This window comes from Gouania willdenowi, chromosome 24 (genome assembly GCF_900634775.1).
Source record: "Gouania willdenowi chromosome 24, fGouWil2.1, whole genome shotgun sequence".
NCBI classification, from domain to species: Eukaryota; Metazoa; Chordata; class Actinopteri; order Blenniiformes; family Gobiesocidae; genus Gouania; species Gouania willdenowi.
Window position 1 is genome coordinate 24,308,194 of NC_041066.1, and position 19,791 is coordinate 24,327,984.

Here is a 19,791-nt window from a genome sequence, read left to right on the forward strand (position 1 = left end):
CAATCCACACTGACACTCAGACAGGGTTCAGAACCAAAATGAATAAATAAATGAGTGACAAATGAACAAAGTCAGTGATAAATGATTGTAGTGACAGTCGAACACCTCTGTGGTAGAGGATGTGGGCGGGGCTAGAAGCGCTGCTACAGATAGCATCGTCTGACCCAACTTATCAACTGTTATGTAGAAAAACTATTTTAAACTAAATTCATCAGTTGTTCTGTTTATTTCATGATATCCACAGATATTATAAATATTTTACATTGTTCAGTTTATATTTCTCTGGAATGTTCTGGACTAAGTCATGTTTTTTATTTTAACACAAAAACACATTTGTTTCAGAAAGTTTACTAAAAACCCAGAAAAGCATGAATTTATCTAAGTTTAATGTAAGTTAGTGCTTTATGAATAATGCAATAAAAATATTTTATATTCATATCACATTATGGAAACAATAAACACTATTTTGTTGTTTAAACTCATTTATGGTTTTCATTGATTCATTCATTTACCAAAATTACAAAATGCACATTGTTTCTTGGGTCAGATATTGTTATGAATTTAGATGAATTGAGATGACCTAATTACAAAGTTTTCACGTCTACAGTTGGTTTGACTAATCTTATCTTATCTTATCTCTGTGTCTGGGTTCTGCTTTTCTTCACCTTAAATCTCGTCGCTCCTTAAACCGTGACAGTATCACCGTTAAAGCTTCTGTCTGTTAGTTTAGACCAATAAATCTAATACACATTACATGTTTTTACAGTGTGCATTACCACATTTGTGACATTAGGGGTCACAACTCTTTCACCTGGGAGGCCATGTTGTAAATATATAGTTTCTAAATGGTTTAATTCCCTCTGCAACAATCATAAATTGTTCCACTGCAACATTTGGCTTCATCTAAGTCTTTATTTACGGTACGGTTTGCACACAGGGAGGTCATTCACAATGAGTTCTTTCATGTCAATTGATGGGCGTGAATATTCCAATGTTTGTCCACAAAAATGACCTCAGACGTTAAAATGTTTATTTTATGGCTTCAATCAAGACAGTGTTTGTACACAACGAAGAAATAGAAGAAAAAACACAACACACCCTTTGTTGATTGGTTGGTGAGGGCTGCAGCGTGTGTGGCAGCGTTTACAAACCCCACAGAGTATAATTACATTAACTGTAGAAAAATGATGACTGAAAAATATTCCTTTATTTTTTGTTCGAAAAAAACTATAAAAAAAAACTGTACTGTTTTCCTTTTATTTTTCATTGTCAAAAGAATCACTTGATAAACTATTCAAAACAATGCAATTTAACTAAAAATAAATCTTGAATGAAATAAATAAAGGAATAATACAAATGAAGAAGAAGCCTATTAATTTAAATTCTGGTTCTATAGTAAACAATGCAAAACTGCATAATAGTTCTTTTTAAAAGTGCAACTGAAAACGTATTTTGTGCCTTAACAATTGGACTTAAAAAAAAAAAACAAAACAAAAAAAAAACTCATTTCACTGTATTTAGGTCAGATATTTGTTTGGACCAGCAGAGGGCGCTGGTAACCCAGTGGTCGGTTGGCATGCAGATATCTTGCAGTGAAGAAGAGATGCTATGCTAGCAGACAGAGCTAATAGAAAAACGTGACTTTTACAGATATTCATGTAATATTACACATATTTTTTGGTGCTAAAGGGGTAAGGAATCATTTATGAACATGTTTAAAAATAGAAGGCAGCCAGAAAGAAAGTATTGGCAGATTCCGCCTGCCGCCAACACTTCTGGAATGACAAGAAGACGCCTTGGAGACTGAAAGAAGACAAACACAGTGGACTAAACTACTGTTTGGTTCCACAGACGTACGCAGAGGCATGTGCACAGGTCTTACAGTAAACACTAGTCTGAGTCCGACCCAACAGTGAAGACCTCAATATTTTCTCAAATAAATGATATATTTAGGTTTGTTTTAGTGTACGCACCGATTTTATAAACAAACAACTGTAAATGTCAACATCAGGTCAGCGCACGGGGGCGCAGTGCACGCTAGAGACCCATGGGATGTGTTTCTATAATCTATGTATGAAAGATAAGTATAATCATGTAGTTATTCCTCTGCTCTGGGATCCTGTTCTCACTGTTACAGATAAAGCTGCATTCTTCAGCAACAGCAGCTGCAGCAGGAAGTGAAGAACGCTGCACGCTAATCACACCATGTGACCCAACACCACCACCACTTCTACATATCTGTCTGAACCATAGACTGTAAAAGAATGGACAGGACAATCTCCCCGGTGGAGTGAAGCTTTTATTTTTAGCGCTCCCCCTGCTGACTGGCTGCAGTATAGGTCATAAACCCCGCCTCCTCAAAGATAACAGCTCACTGTCAAAATAACGGCTTTCTTTATTCAAGTTTATACAATTAGTCATTTTACATTGACAGGAAAAAATCTATTTTTTTTATTCTATAGTAAAAGTCGTAAATTAATGCACTTTTTTGTTTGATTTCTAAGATTATTCTGTGTTTTTTCTGCTGAATCGTGGTAAGAAACAAAGAAAAGTGCATAAAGTCAATAGATTGTAATAGATTCCCTCTCTTATTATCAGAGCTCTATAGTAGAAAGTCAGACATGATTAAAACAAACATCCTCCTCTTTCTCTGACCTTCATTCTCAGACGTTCATCACTATAGAAACAAACGTGATGACGGACTGACATCAGTTGATTTAAATTAGAGCAGAAACACCTTCAGGTTTCCAAACCAAACAGAACCAGTGAACAAACATCACATGTTGAGTCTGGTATGAGGTCAGGAACATGACGACTAAAGCCAAGGTTTAGGGTTTTTATTAGTCGATTTGTATATTTTTCTATAAATATGTGTATTTTTGTTGATGTTTTGTGTGTTTTTGGAGTCATTTTCTGTATTTTTGTGTTTATTTTGTTAGTTTTTCTGTCATTCTGTGTATTTTTGTTTTGATTTTGCTTAATTTTTCTCCCATTTTGTGTGTTTCCAGTAATTTTGTATATTTTTTGTTACTTTTGTGTATATTGTGTATAATGTGGGAGGCATTTGGAGCATTTTTTTTCCCTGTTGTTCAGTCTGATTTTACATAATTTTCTGTCATTCTGTGTTTTTTGCTGATGTTTTTTTGTGTTGAGAGTCTGTTTGTGTATTTTATAGTAATTTTGCATATTTTTTGTTGTAATTTTGCATATTTTTTGTTGTAATTTTGCATATTTTTTGTTGTAATTTTGCATATTTTTTGTTGTAATTTTGCATATTTTTTGTTGTAATTTTGCAGTCATATTTACTGTTTTGTGTATTTTGGGGTCATTTTGCATGTTTTGGGGGTCATTTTGTTTTTGTTATGTTTTGAGTGTTATAGAATTAAATTGTGTAATTTAGTGTATTTTATCCATTTTTCTGTTATTTATGAGTATATTTGTGTGTTTTGGGAGATATTTTGAGGGGTTTTTTGTGCAGGTTTTTGAGTATTTCTGTCTATTTCAAAGTTCAAATGAAACACCAGTAATGGCTGAAGTGAACAGCATATGGTTGACTAAATGTTCATTCCTGGCTGGACTGAAGTCCTTTGCACGCCCACCGTCAATCTGACAATTCCATTTAATACCAATGTACACACTGCTTATTGTAAAAGCTCATTTCTCATAATATCCAGCATACAATCATACCAAACAATGGTAGTTTTCAGAGTCTGGTGTAAATTGCAAAGTCATCCAACAGACTGGAAGCGTCTCCCCGCGTCGACATTCCCAGACGATGTCATGTGAATCTAAATTACACTTTGAATTCATTCAGTCATTAGTGGCCAAGCAGAGAAGAAAAAAGATGACTTTATCCATCATAACACGTAACAACATGATCGTTTAATGAGGTCTGATGGTGCGTTCACTGACACCTAGTGACTGGGAGTTTACGTGCTATGCATATGTTAGCGCAATTAAATGTTTTTTTTTTAGTTAAACATGATTAAAAAAAATCGATTTGGACATTTTTTGGATCGATACAATAATCGTTCAGTGAAATATCGTGATATGTTGCAGAATCGATTTCTTTCTTACATCTTTTCCTGAAATCCTGAAGGAAAATTAAGAAAATTTTTGTGTCGATGAATCAACAACCAGCCCTCAAACGATGGCTGTAGGTTTCTCAAAGGGTTTTTTTTTGGTTATGAAAGAGGCAAAACTAGGCTTTTATTTTGTAAAGTTGATCTTAAAACAAAGTCCGATTGTGACGACTCTGCAAATATTCAACTATTTCCCGCCCAGGAGCCTTTAAACACCAACCCAGGTTTTGAAATTGGACAATAATATAACTGTAAAAAGAAAATTACAATTACAATCTGAATCTAATGATCCATTATGTATCCGGCCTTCACAGTTCATTCTGGCCCCTGGGCTAAAGTAGTTGTGGACCATGTTTTTCTGTAGTATATGAATACAGAAAACAAGGAAATTAAACTTCGTCATTTTGGAAGAATTCCTTCCTCACAGAAACATAAACTTTGATATGTTTAATAGTGGGTTTGCATCGTAGCAGGTGAGATAAGGACTGACAGAGCTGTTAGGTGTCACTTTGGTTAGAATTCACTTTAAATATCACCACGATGACACACAAACCACATGTCAACCACGAGGTCACGACCCTCAGCACTTAAAGACGAGCGTTTAGAGGTTAAAGTGTGTTTTCTGAGGAAAAGTCAAAGCAGATGAAAAGAGTAAAAACAAGATGAAGCATAAAGTAGCTGATATTATCATTACAAACTCACATTATTGTCAAAAAAGGCCCTGTCAGCAGAATTAAAAACACAAAACAAGGTATTTACACACATTTAAAGTCTGTTTATGTCAGAGATGTACAACTTTTATCACAACATTCAAGTCAGTGTTTAAAATAACCACTAATCTGAGAATTAACACAAAAAACAACAAAAGGTTTGTGTATTTTTGAGTGTATTTTGTTGCTGTTTTATGGATTTTTTGCTACTTTTATATATGTTTTTGCTAATTTTGAGTATTTTGGTTGTTTTATGTATTTTTTGCTTATTTTATGTATTTTGTTGTTGTTTTATGTATTTTCTGCTCATTTTGCATATTTCTGTTAATGTTTTATGTAATTTTCACTAATGTTGCATATTTGTGTTATTTTTTTTGCTAATTTTGTCTATTGTTTTGCTTATTTTGTGTATGGTTCTTGTTGTTTTATGTATTTTTTGTTTATTTTGTGTATTTATGTTGTCGTTTAATGTAATTTTTCGCTAATGTTGCGTATTTGTGTTATATGTATTTTTTTCCGCTAATATTGTCTATTTTTTTGCTCATTTTGAGAATTTCTGTTGTTTTATTTATTTTTTTAGTCATTTTGTGTTTTTCTGTTGTTTCATGTATGTTTTTGCAAATTCTGTGTATTTTTGTTGTTGTTTTGTGTGTTAATTTTTGGGGACGCACAAACGTAGACAGAGGGCTGCCAGTTTCTTCATGTCTGATTCATTTATATACGTATATTATATATACTGTATGTGTAATTTCATCATCCATTCTATTTTCTCTTTCCTCTCACGTTCTATTTTAGTAAATCTGATCTCATTCTGGGATTGAAGACGTTAAAAAGCAAAATGAAATGTGCCTCACAGTGAGAAGGTTCTGGGTTCAAACCCCAGGTGTGGACACTTGAGTCTTTCCTGTGTAAAGTTTGCATGTTCTCCTAGTCAGTTTTACTGCTTTTTAAGTGCTTTTTGGAGCAGATAAATGTGAGAAACGTGAAGGTTTTTTTCAACGGCGTGTGGAGGTGTTGATGTGAGCGACACTTTGTGTGTGTGTGAAGTGTGTGAAGTGTGTGAGGTGTGTGAGGTGGATCCAGCTGTAACTCAGCTACAGGAATGTCCACATGAAGTGACAGCGGTGGCGGAGTATATACAGTATATTATATTATATTATATATATGTCTGTGTGACTTCTGTGCGTGGGCTACGTCTAACGTGTGACTTCAAAGTGTGAGACCCTGCAGTGTTGGGCTGCATGACCAAATGGAAATATGTGTGTGTGTGTGTGTGTGTGTAAAAGAACCTAGTTTTCTGTGTTTCAATGATTTGACAGAACAATAATGGCTGACTTTGTCCATCTGTCCCATCACTGCCTCTGTTTAACCTGCCCTGTATTTTATTTGAACTAGAAAGTGAAAGTATAGAAAATGGTTGTTTGAGATTGTGTGTCTGGTGTTTTACTTTAAAATTAGATTTAATTATTGTTCATTTTAAACCAGTAATCCTTTTTTTTTTTTTTTTTTAAATCAAATACTAGACATTTGAGGGCAGGCGACCCCAATTCTGGGGGACCCCAGATGGGGTCACGACCCCAAGGTTGGAAAACACTGACCTTTAGATTTAGATTTTTACAGGTAGGATTAAAATAACTGATGAAAAAATAAAAATATAAAATCAGAAAAAATTCTACAATACAATATCTGAAGCCTGTCTTCGTTATTTATATATTTTACCAACAATGTAACTCAGTATCTTCATATTAACAATGTGGACATGTTTTTTTTCTTCCCTATATTATCAATTTTATTTCTTCCTGAACCTTTTGTTTTATCCCATCTATAGTTTAAAAAAATAAATCACAAACGCTTCAGGTTTAAACACTTAAACAGACCTACTACTGTAAAAAAACAAAAAAAAACCCAAAATAAAACGTGTAAATGATGTAAATAGTCGAGACAAACGTTGTAATAGCACATGTGTCCAGTGGGTGGAGCTTAAATGATAAAGTGTTTCAGTGTAAATAACAAACATCTGCAGATTTGAATCGTTTGACTCAAGTGTCTTCACAGCTGCTGTAAAAAACAACTGTAACTGTAACAAATGCACGTAAACAAAACTATAAAATGTTTGATTTCCAGTCGCTGAAGTGCATCAGTGAAACAACAGCTGAGATTTGAGTCAACATGAGGCCGTGGACCATGTGAGGACCCTCAGCAGCTCCATCTAAAATCTGATTCACTTTCCAGGATTCAAACTCACAAATATGAATACATATGACAAATGTATTTAGTACTTAGTAGAGTTAAACACTGCTGATTAACTTTTAGGATTAAATTAACCATATTTTAATGTTTATTTTCACTGAAACATTGTAACAAATGTGTTGCAGATCTGGTGTATGGTCAGTGGTATGTGATATATATTAATATGATATATAAGATATATATTTTTCTATGAAATTTAATTAAAATGAAACAATTGCATAAATTAGGAGAAATAAAGTGCCTAGTGTTGAAAATTACCTTTATAAGTTACTGCTAATGTGTTCTAATTTAATCTAAAATTTTCTTTTTTAATCCATTTTTTTTGCATTCTAATCTAATCTAATGTTTTTTGATTTTAATAAACTAGTACAGTGCCCGTTGGAAGTACGTATTCATATAGTGGGAGGAGCTTAAGTGGAGTGTCAAGTATGGCCAAATGAGTATGTGTTTGAAGGTGTGATGTACAAAGAGGTGTACATACTGTACTCTGTTATAAAGGGCTTTATTTGTGTGTAAAATAAAATAGTGTGTGTGATTTATCTGGTTTAATTCTATGAGACATGAACATGATAAATGTCTCACTTTTATACTTTTTTGTTTGGTGTATTTTTCTGTAATGTATGTTTTTTGGAGTCATTATATGTATTTTTGTATCTTTCTGTTGTGTTTTTGTATAATTATAGTTTTTTGTTGCCATTGTAGTGTGATTCTGTTGTCTTTTTTTGTACAAATATTTAGTTTTGTATATTTTGAATCATTTTCATACTTTTGTTGTCATTTTTTTGGAGTCATTTTGTGTGTTTTTGAAATTCGCCCCACAAACACACACACGCAGAAAGATAATTGTTATTTAATTCCTGAGCTAATCTAATTTAATCTATAATATAATCCAACCTAATATGATATTTTATAATCTAATGAAATACTTTTAACTTCATCTTTTTTCATTTCTAATCTAATCTAATCTTTTGAGGTTTTTTCATTTCTGATCTAATTTAATTTACTCTATTATATAATCAAACCTAATGTGATATTTTCTGGTCCAATTAAAATATATATTTTAATTTTAATTTCATCTATCATTTTCTGGTTTTATTAACTATATTTTGTTTCTTTTTGATCTATAATCTAATCGAATCTTTTGAGATTAATTTCTATTATATTCTTAAATAATCTGATGTTTTCTGTTATAATGTGTTTTAATCTAATCAACTATATTTTTTCATTCTAATCTCATGTAATCTATTCTGTGTTCAGGGTTTTTCTGATATGTTATTACTGTAAGGGTTCATTTTGGGCCCCCCCCCACAGAGCGTCTGTGCCTGTGAGATACAGTTAGTTTTACAGTCTGTTGTTGTTGTTGTTGTGTAATTATTAGCCCATAAAGCATGTGTTATTGCACTGCTACACGCTCTGTGTTTAAAACATGCTGCTTTTAATGTCTTTTCTCTGCTGTCGCCTCTTTTACTGCGTCTCACGACTGAATCTGATCAAAACTGTCTGTTTACAACAGAGACGATGTTAAAACCTGCACAATTTCAAAGAAATTAGGATGAAAATCACTTTAAAGAAAGTCTTTAGTCAAAGATTTTTAAGGTACTTTAAATATTTTTATGGGTAACTTTGTCTTATTTTTTTTTTGCTCTTTTTTGTTGTTGTCTTATGTATTTTTTCTTTAGTCAAAATGTTTAAGGTACTTTAAATCCAAATGAGAAACTATAGTAAAACTATGTCTCACAGCAACAAGTGACAAAAGAAGAAGATTTGTAATAAACTTTACTTTGAAAAGTAGTGAAATTAAATGAAATTCCTGTTTCATGCATTCAAATGACATTTACTTTAAGTCATTTTTAAGTGAGATTTTGTTGTAGTTTTTAGTGATTTATTCATTTTTTTAGTCTTTTAGTTTTTTTAGATTTTTTTTTTATTTTGTGAGCTTTTTTTTTTTTTAAAAAAAAGGTTTTCTTTTTTTTTTCTTTTTAAGATATTTTGGGTTTTTTTTGGGAGGATTTTTTTTTTCAGTAATTTTGTGAGTTTTTATTTTTGAATTATCTTTTTTCTTTTAGTCATTTTGGTAGTTTTTTTTAATCATTTTTTGAGCTTTTTTCCTTTAAAAAATGTCTTTCTTTTTAAGATTTTCTATCTTTTTGGGAGGATTTTGCATTTTTTATTTTCTCTTAATTTGAGAGTTTTCAAGTGACTCTTATTAGACGACATATTAATGAAATAAAAACATCCAGAGGGCAGGGCCTGTGTTGGACTATTCCATGCTGATTATAGCAGCTGTTATTGCTGCTCATTTTTTATTTTTTTTGATGAACTGAAAAGCATTTGTTCCCTAAGAGATAAAAGTTCTTTACAGGCTGAGGAAACGCAGAGAAAGGACGGAGTCTGGTCCAATTAGTGTTGAAATGTTAATGGCTTGTGTCCGGCCTGAATGAATACGTCTGCTGACTTTTTGGGAGCCCTTGACTTGTGTGTGTGTGTGTGTGTGTGTGTGTGTGTGTGTGTGTGTGTGTCCTACTGGGAGAGCTGGACCGTCTCCAGACTCTTTTCTTTGGAAAGCACCACAGCCCTAGAGTAGAAACTCATTTAAAAAGGCTTTAATGCTGCACTGAGTCATGTGGGGCCCCCAGGACTGAGGGGCCACGCCACATACATGAATACATGACCACACGCGGATGTGCTTTTTAGCTTGTACGTGTGTGTGTGTGTGTGTGGGGGGGGGGGGGGGGGGGGGGGGGGGGGGGGGGGGTGTTGTACACTCATGCTTATGCTGTTTTAGTATCACTATGACAACAACACATCATCAGTGGGGTAAAAGTGTCTCTACAAGTGACCAATCAAAGCTGAGTATGAAGTAGTGCTGATGGATCCTGATCCTGATCCTGATCCAACGCTTTACATTTAACTCAAAAGATTTCCATCCATTTTCTGACCCACGTTTTCCTTTTTTCAGGGTCACTATGTATTTAACATAGTTTAAAGCTGCTGGAGAGATTTTATTTTATCAGATAAGACAACGTTTAGCCCTCAAATTAAAAAATAGATCATTTTTTTTCAAAAGAATGCATTTATATTTATTTTTTTAACTGTAAAAAATGCATTCTTTTGAAAAAATGTAAAAGATGAATTAAATATTTCAATTCAAAGAGAAAATATAAATATTACAGGAGAAAACTATAAACTGCCTCTTTGTTATTCCTTCAAAATAAAAGCACACAGTCATGTCATTGTAAACACTTGTGACCCACTTAAAAAATGACAAAACAACAAAGTAATGAACTATTAAAGCTATTAAACCCCATCTTTGGGACTACAAAGGCCATAAACTGAATAACAAACCAAAGCGTCTTCTTTTCATCTATAAATAAACACGACTTTAAACAAAAATGACAAAGCCAGCATCAGCGTTTCCAGCACTTAAACCCCAAAAAAACCCTGTGAGCTGCATGTCAAAACATGTGTGTCAAACTCAAGGCTCGGGGGCCAAATCTGGCTCTTTAGAGCATCAAATTCAGCCCGCTTGAAAAAGTAAAAGTGGTAGAAAAAAAACATGAAATGTTTTGTAAATGAGCAACTAATTCAGTTGTAGATACAGTATCTCAGCCCCTCCAAATAATAAAATACAACAACAATCCACAATATTTATACTTATATCACATGATGGCCGTAAATTTTCATCTCTCGCTTTTCCCAAAATCTGGCAAATTTTACACAAATAGTTCCACAAAATGTTTCCAAATTCACCAAATCAGAAAAATTAACGTGAGGATCCTGCAGGGCCTGATATACTCACATAGTTTACCACTTATAAATCATTTATCAGTCCCTCCAGGATTTTGCTGTAATTTCTGTGATTGTTGCCACCTAAAATGCCTGATTTTGCAGCGTTCTTTAAAAAAAAAATGCGGCAAAAGTTGCAGCGTTCATGTTTGTGAGACACGTTTGCCGCTATTTTGCACGAAAGAGTCAGTTTGGCTGTTGTGACACAGTCTGTAACCAGATTAAATTGTGATTCCGGTCCCACCGGGGGGGACTCCTGGCGGCTTCAGAAGTTGATGTGGCGTACACAAGGAGGACGTTGTGAAGCCGAATCAACTGGAATCTGCATTAATAGTTGCGATCGCAACGTCCTAAGTGCAAACTAGAGCACATTAATGTTGAGTTTACTCTTTATCCCACAAAAAAAACGGTCAAACTGGTCTGTATTTTTGCCCCTGAACTAAAATGAGTTTGACATAGAGAGGGTGACAGGACGTGTGAATAAACAACAACAACATGGCTTCCATTCTCATCACTACAGGTGTGAGTCGACATTAAACAACTGAATCTTTCTCCAAACAACTGCTTCCCTCTGTGAGGCCATGTGTAAGAATGTGTGTCAGACTATTGTGTGTGTTTGTTGTGTTGAGCACAACCTGTGAGTCTGAGAAACGTCTCCAGATGCAGCGCCAGGTATTTGGAGCCAAAGTTACGTCCAAAATGTCTTCCCCTCGAGGACGAAACAATAATTCTTCTGGCAGAATCTTTAAAAAACACTACGAGAGGACCTGTTGTGCAAAGGCTGAGGAGTTAATCATGTGACGTTGGAGCGTGAGAACATTGGACCGTTCACGCGGTTTGACCTTTTGCTTTGTGGCGCCCAAGTTGAGAACACTTGAATCTAACGTCTGTTGCGTTTACCGCCCTCAGCTTCTAGAGAGTTTATTATGTTTACAAGTTACACTCTCACCACAAGCTTAGGTCGTGTAGAGGCGGTACCAACATGTGGAACCAGGCTGTACACACGTGTTTCTAAATGACGTCAACTTCACAGTAGACGTGAAGTCTTCATTTGCCCATTATTGTGAATTGTCCCCACGCTTCAACACTCAAAAGCAGATGTAGGCAACTGGTGGTCCGGGGGCCACATGCAGCCCTCGGTGTAATTTTGTGTGGGCTCCGAAGTAAACGCACAGAATTACTTCAAAAAAAAAAAAAAAAGAAAACAGAAAATGATGAAAATTGGAGTAAAACACAAAAATATACAAAACAACAACAATTCTAGCTGCTGCACAGCAAGAGTTGGGGCCAGACAATTTTAGGCAAAACAATGACAGCAGCTGCTAGCGTTTAAAGGCAGATTTCAAGACAGAAATCCAAAAATACACAACATGCATCTACAGCGTGGGTCAGTCCAGTGTTAGAATTCTGGCAAAGTTCATTTTCATTTTTTATTAAAAATTCATATGTTCAGGTTTTATTTATTCAGACAAATGTTTTCAGGAATTTTTTTCAAGTTTCAAGTTGGCCACGCCCAGAAAGAACAGCGATCAGCAGATGCCTCTGAGGAAAGCTGACAGCTGAAACATGTCAGGAGATCAAAGTAAATTCCCTGAAAAAAAGTTGTTTGAATAAATCAAATCTTACGGTATTAGTCCGAGGGTTCCCAAACTGAAGGGCGCGCCCCCTAGGGAGGGGCGTGATGTGGGGGTCATTGAGCATGAGATATAGTAAAAAAAAAGTAGTTCTTTGCCCTCAAAGAACTTTCAAATGTTTTAATATATGCAAGTTGCACATTTGATCTTATTTTTATGAGTTCTGAAGAAGACAAATCACAATTTTGACCTTTTCCAACATGTTTTACCCATTTTCATCTAAAAAAAAAAAAAAAAAAAACAGTAGCAATAATCATCATGAAAAGGTCCAACACAGGCAATGTTTTTCATTTTAATGAATACATCATCTACTAGGGCAAAAAATTACAAAAATACAGAAACTCCCAAAAATGAAAATCTTAAAAAGAAAAAAATAGGAAAAGCTAAAAGGAAAAAGATCACTGAATAAATAAATAAATAAATAAATAAATAGACAAACAACAGAAATGTTTGGAAGTCACTTTGACAAACACAAGAAATCACAGTAAGAATGAAGTAAAAACACTTCTTTTCATTCGTCTACTGGACTCCACATCCCACAATGCAATGCTGCAAACATTTACAATAATGTCAATAAGAGAGCATTTACAGCAGAGATCAAACAAACTTTTGAGCGGCATTTTCAATGGTTTACATCTTTTTTTCAAGCTTTTGATTGTGATTACCTCCTGAGTAAAACATCACTTTTGTGTTAAACGCTGATCTTTTGTTTGAATCTCTACTGACACGTTTAAAGTGAGCAGTAATGTCTACGCTGGTAGAACCAAAGCTGGATCAGACGAGAACACTAACCTCCCATTCCTGTAAACGTCTTCTCACTCTGGAAACCACAGTTGAACAAATTACCACTGGTGTTAAGTGTTAATTTCCCAACGAAGTGGAGCTGGAAACTCAGACATAAATAAAGGTGTGCTCCGTTAAACAATCAATGCTGTGATTATTTTAATAGTAAGCATATATTTTCTACCCTGTGATGCCAACAGACACTCAAAGATGCCAACTTTAGACACAACTACAAGTATTTGTAGAGAAATGCCAGTTAGGTCATGTGACTGTGGAAACAAAGGTCCCTCCATTAGAGGCCTCTGAGTTTTCTTTACTTTTAGGAGACCAAACTCCTTCTCTGAGCTGATACGTTATCAGAAACCACCAACAAATAAAGCAAAGAACTCATTAAGTAGTCACGACATCACCAGTCGTGTCATAAACGTTCAATGCAATCAGCTCAGAGATGAGGCTCTGCAGTCCTGGTGGAAATCCAACAGGAATGTGCTTAAAATACATGTGGGAGTTTGGAAAAAATGGCAAAAAAGCAACGCTAACGGAGCGAAGCGAGCGTCTGGTGAGGAATCAATCAGAAACGAAAACGAGGACGTCTGAACAGCTGCGCTAAATGTGTGCGTTTGCACCAGTGTTGTGTTAAAGTGTGTGTTTGGAGCACTTTGTACTGATCAGTCCCTCCAGGATTTCACGGACAATTTCTGCGATTGTTGCGGCCAAAAACGCCTGATTTTGCAGCAGCTTTAAAAAACCACTGCTGTAAACGTTGCAGCATTTTGAGTCTTTATTATTTTCTATAACTTTGCCTAAACTGGTCAATTTGCCTTTGAATTATTTCATAACAATGCAGAAAACAGCTCAGATTCACAAATAATTAACAAGATATGGATTATTTCCTTCACATTTTAAAAGTTTCCAGCACAGAGAATATTATGATCAGTTTGTTTAGGTTTTTGAAACAAAAACAAACCCTCACATGCTGCATGAGAAATAAAAAAACATCTTAATCTCAGTCGTCACACAGAATCACAATAAAACGAAGCAGAGGTGAAGCTCCTCCTCCTCTGCTCTCCCACGGCTGAGGGACCAGGGTCGTCATGGTAACCACGCCGCGCTGTGTCACGCTTTTATCCGCTTGTCTTTTATGTTGTGAATGTCACGCTTCCAAAACGCTGTGACAGACGTAGCTTCAGATTTAAAGCAGTCGCACATGTGGGTCAGCGTCCTAAGGACTGTTTTTGAACAATTTCAGCCCATTTTTGCTTATTTTTACCCTTTTTCTGCAACTACACCAAACTTTTAATATTTTAAGCTAATTTCATCACTTTTTTTTGGCTTTGGATGTATTTTTGCTACATTACTCCCATTTCTGACACTTCTACATCAAATTTCAATGTCTTTTCTGCACATTTTTTCCACTTTCCAAATATTTTCAGCATTTATAAACCCTTTCCACCTACTTTTCCACACATATGTTGTTCCATCATTGTCACTTTTAACCTCTTTTCACCATATTTCATATTTTTTTTTGCCAATTTAAACACATTTATAATTTTTCATACCCATTATTTGCCAGTTTAAACCAATTGTTACAATATTGACACTTTTTTTTTTAAACCATTTCACCTCATTTTCCACCATTTTTGGTCACTTTGAACCATTTTATTAGTGATTAAAACCATGATTTCCATCTTTAAGATGACTATAATAATAATAATAATAAACGTTCCTGGATAACAGTGGATATTATTCAGATGAATAAATAAATGTGGTTATCACAGATTCATAGAACAATAGACCATCATTTTACTGACTTTATGGATGGACCCCAAAAATCTCTCCCCTTTATTCCCCCTTATAGATGGTCCTGTCTCCACATGACTGTTCTTCAATGTTCATGTTCAGCTACAGTGGGGGTCCCCGCTCTCTGGGACCTTTATTTTGGGGGTCGCGGGGCTAAAAAGGTTGACAACCACTGTTTTAAGGACTCTGATCTGGAAAAACCACAAAAGGACGGAAGTACCCGCAGGTTTTTCACAACCCAGAGACCTGCTGCACTAACCTCTTAATGGAGAATGTCGGTAAAAAAATAAAAGTGCAGAAAGTCAATAAAATCACCAGCAGGAGATTACATCAGTGTGTGTGTGTGTGTGTGTGTGTGTGTTCAACATCTTTACCAGTATATGTTTCAGTTCCAACCACATCCCAAAAGGTTACTTAAGACTAACTAAGCTTTAAGATGTGTGTGTGTGTGTCCTACATTATAAATGAACCCTGAAGAACAGGCTGATGTCATCTGCATAACGGAGCAGAATAGAGAGATGAACAACATCAGGTCCAATGGCTGCAGGAAAAAATGCTCGTGGATTTTTTTGGGAGGAAAAAAAAAAGGAAAAGAATTCCTCACATATTGAATGAGTTAGTTGTTGGCGAGCAGAGACAATAAATGAAAAACATCAGTTTTTAGTCCTTAAAGTAGGTCCTTATGGCCTTTTTTTGTTATCAACTTTCTGTAACGGATGTTTCACACTTGTTTTTATTGTGAAAGATTCATCCATTAGAAGTCATTAATTAAATTCAGTTTAATTTAAATTAATTGTATGTATTTATATATTATATTTATCTTACTCATTTTTAAAAAAATTTAATCTTATTTATTTAATTAAAATTATTTATTTTACTGCCTTTAAAAAAATAACATTTAAAGATTCAGCCAGGTTCAAGAAATATTAACTTAATGTATTTAAATTCAATCAAATTTAATTTAATTTGCCTTTCTTGAACTTGCCTGAATCCTTAAGGTAATAAAACTAATGCAACATTAAAAAAAAAGTAGTTTCCTCTTCACTAATCGACCATCAAACTGACCCATGGAGAATATTACAATAAAAATCATAGTTTATTAACGTGTGGATGTTGGTGAAGGATGTCACTAATAATTCAGAATGCTACAGCTACAATGCTAACAGGTACTAACAGGACAGAGCATATTTCTACAGTATAGAATAGAGTTAGCATGTTAGCATACAAAGCTCTACATGATCTAGCTCCTGTGTATCTTAGTGTCCTATCATCCAGGTAGATCACTCCACTCTCAGTCTGATGGTTTTCTGGAAGTTCCTAAAGTATCTAGAAGTAGAACATGAGACAGAGCGTTCAGCTACCGGTTCCCCTTTGGAACCAGCTCCAGTCTTAGTACGGGAGGATGCTACTCTCTCCACCTTTAAAAATAAACTCAGAACCTACTTATTGACTAAAGCGTATACTGTATAATAGCTTTAAGCTAACCACTAGGAACAAAGCCCTAAACCTAAGATTATATTCAAACATGATCCACCATCTACACACATAGCTCTAATGGGCTGTGATTGGATGATGTCGTCAGACACAGTTGTACCAGGTTGTAGACAAGCCCCCACTTCTGTCCCTCGTTGTATAACCATCACACTGCTCACACACCATCTACACTGATGTCCACCACATACTGTAGATCATTACATGTGACCAGTAGAAGATGGAACCTCGTCTGTAGTGGTAACATCTCAGAACATGGAGGATGTTTAATATTAATATTAACATAACCACTAGGAACGAGTGTATCAGGTTGTTCTGCAGTCTGTGTCTTCTCCTCTTCCTCTGAGGGTTCTCCTTTCTGTTTCAGGTGTCGTGATGCTGGAGCTGGTGGTTCCTGAACAATGGTTCACAGCTCAACTAGTCTAGAACATTCTGATGGTCTATCTATGGTCTATCCTTCTATTCTATTTGTCCTTCTGTTCACTAACCCCAACCAGTCACAGCAGATGTTCTCCACCTCTGAACCTGGTTCTAATGGAGATTTCTTCCTATGAAATAGAGTTTTTTCTTCCCACTGTCACTAAATGACTGTTTATAAGGATCTTGTTGGGTTCTTTCTTTCTTACTATGGACTTTATATTTTGTTAAAGCGCTTTGAGATGATTTTGTTGTAATTTTCTCAATATAAATAAAGTTGAATTGAAGCAACAATGTTTACTGTTTTCAGAAGAAAAGAAACACTTTAAGGCCACAAAACAAACCCAAACCGTGTGTGTGTGTGTGTGTGTGTGTCTCACCTGCCAAACACAACCCAAAGATAGTGAGAAGAACCAGGATGTAGAGGGAAACGATGGCGTACTTGATCGCAGAGAGCGAGTTCAGGTGACCGCAGCAATGATCCTGCTTCCTGCGGCGCTTTGACGACACTGTAACAGAAATAAATGTTTTAAAAATAATTAAAAAGTCAAATAACGTAGAAAATTCAGCCTCATAAACTTTAGACAAATACACACCAGTTTGATCTCAAGTGGCTCACACATTTTAGGTGTGAAAAGAACAATTCCTACATTAACGTGCCCTCGTTTACACTTCTTGGTAAAAATTACACCAAAAACACACAATGACTCAAAGACAAAAGCCTGTATTAATGCACTGATTGGTTATTAATCTAAATGCTAACATGATATTGATCATGTGACCCTCAGATCAGATACAATCACATGTTTATGGCCCCCACTGTATTAGAGTTGCCCATAAAGGGCCGGATTTGGCCCCCGGGCCTTGAGTTTGACACATGTGCTTTAGACCAGTGGTTCTCAAACTATTTTGGCCCATGTACCTAGAACATTCTGATCAAGATCATTTCTATCATCATTTTGTGGTTGTTTGTCTGTTTTCTTTTTATCATTCAGTATATTTTTCTCTTATTTTGTGTGTTTTTGTTGTCGTCGTTGTGTGTTGTTGATATTATCTTTATTATCTATATTATTTTTTTTGTGTCGTTTTGTATGTTTCTCTGTTATTTTGTGTATTTTGCAGTAATCTTGTGTATTTTTCTGACATTTAGTGTGTCTTTGTTGTAGTTTTGTGTTATGTATTTTTCTTTCTTAGTGTTTTTGGTGTGATTTTGTTGTTGTTGTTTGTCTTTTATTTTTATTATTCAGTATATTTTTTCTCTTATTTTGTGTGTTTTTATTGGCGTTTTGTGAGTTGCTGGTAATATTTAATGTGATTATCATTTTTAACTAAAAATAAGCATTATAAAACACATATCTTTAATGCTTTCATTTGGTCATTTTCCTCTCTCTCCTACGTACCCCCTGTAGTGCCAGCGTACCCCTATTTGAGAAACACTGCTTTAGACTGATCATCTAACGTGATTTAATGGTTTCAGATCGCTTTAAAAAACAGGAAATGTCCTTTGTTTACCTTTCTTTCAGCTAGATTGGATTTAAATGCAATACTTGATGTTATGAACATTTGTTTTGAATGTCAAACTGACACCATTGTGTGGATGTGACCAAGACATCAGGGTTTAAATGTTGACATAGGAGCGACACAGACGTTTAAAGAAAAGGTTTGAACCTCGTGTATGAACTGAACCGTGGTGGCGTTAGTTTTAGTACGACTTCAACGTGGCCCCCAAACAGTCTGCTCTCATTTACAGCGTGACCATCAATCAGTGAACGCTATGGTGGATTGTTGTGGGCGCAGAACCCACAATGTTCTGGTGTAGGGCAAACACAGCTGGCTCAGTGTGTGTGTGTGTGTGTGTGTGTGTGTGTGTGTGTGTGTGTGTCTCACTGGTTTGGAATGCTCGCTCCTCTCCATCATGAACTTGGTTTTAAAATTCACTTTGAGACAAAACAAGTGTGCAGTAGCTAGCCTACATGAGCTAATGCAGCTAGCTGCTAACATTAGCATTAGCATAAACATGTGTTGTTTCTACTGCCTGACCCAAAACTGTAAAACTTATTTTACTGTATTTATTTGACTCACATTAAAAACTAGGAAGTTGTAATAAGCTTGTTTTAACACAATGCAGCCAGAATTAAAAAAAAAAAAGAAAAAGAAAGTATTTACGTTAAGCTAAGCTAAGCTAATTTCTAAGATTTTTCAGTGAAAACACCAGAAATGTGTTGGGAAGTTATTTTGGCAGATATTTTTGGGGAAAACACAAGAAATCACAGAAAGAATGAAGTAAAAGGATCAGTCTACGGCGGGGGTTCTCAACCTTGGGGTCAGGACCCCATTTGGGGTTGTGAGACACTGGAAGGGGGTCGCCAGATGCCTTCAAGAAACTAAGAATATTTTCTGAACAATTCAAGCAGATTTTAGCTAAATTTTTTACCTTTTTCTTTAACTACTCCAAACTCAGCATATTTTAACTTATTTTCATCACTTTTTCTTGCCATATTTTTGCTCCTTTTAATGCATTTTTGCTACATTTCTCCCATTTCTGACACTTTTCCACCACTTTCAAGATATTTTCAGCACTTGTAAACTTTTTCTACCACTTTTCCACCTAATGTCACATATGTTGACCCATTATTGTCACTTTTTACCTCTTTTCACCATATTTCATGCTTATTTCTGCCAATTTAACCACATTCACAATGTGTCATGCCCATTAATTGCCAGTTTAAACTCATTGTTCCTATTTTTGAATGAGATGATTTTTGATTAACTGATCTATGAGGCCTGCATTATGTCTTTATCTGATTTTTTTGTAAAATGAAGTCAAAACTTAAGGTT

General features: G+C 35.1%; 1 protein-coding gene across 1 annotated transcript in view; it reads right to left on the minus strand.

The window, feature by feature from the left end:
- The window catches only part of scara5 (scavenger receptor class A, member 5 (putative)), a 64,275-nt gene that overhangs the window by 37,295 nt on the left and 7,189 nt on the right, over positions 1-19,791 (minus strand). The window contains exon 3 of the mRNA XM_028439512.1: positions 17,334-17,462. Within this exon, the coding sequence (XP_028295313.1) occupies positions 17,334-17,462 (129 nt within the window). The remainder of the gene's footprint in view (positions 1-17,333; positions 17,463-19,791) is intronic.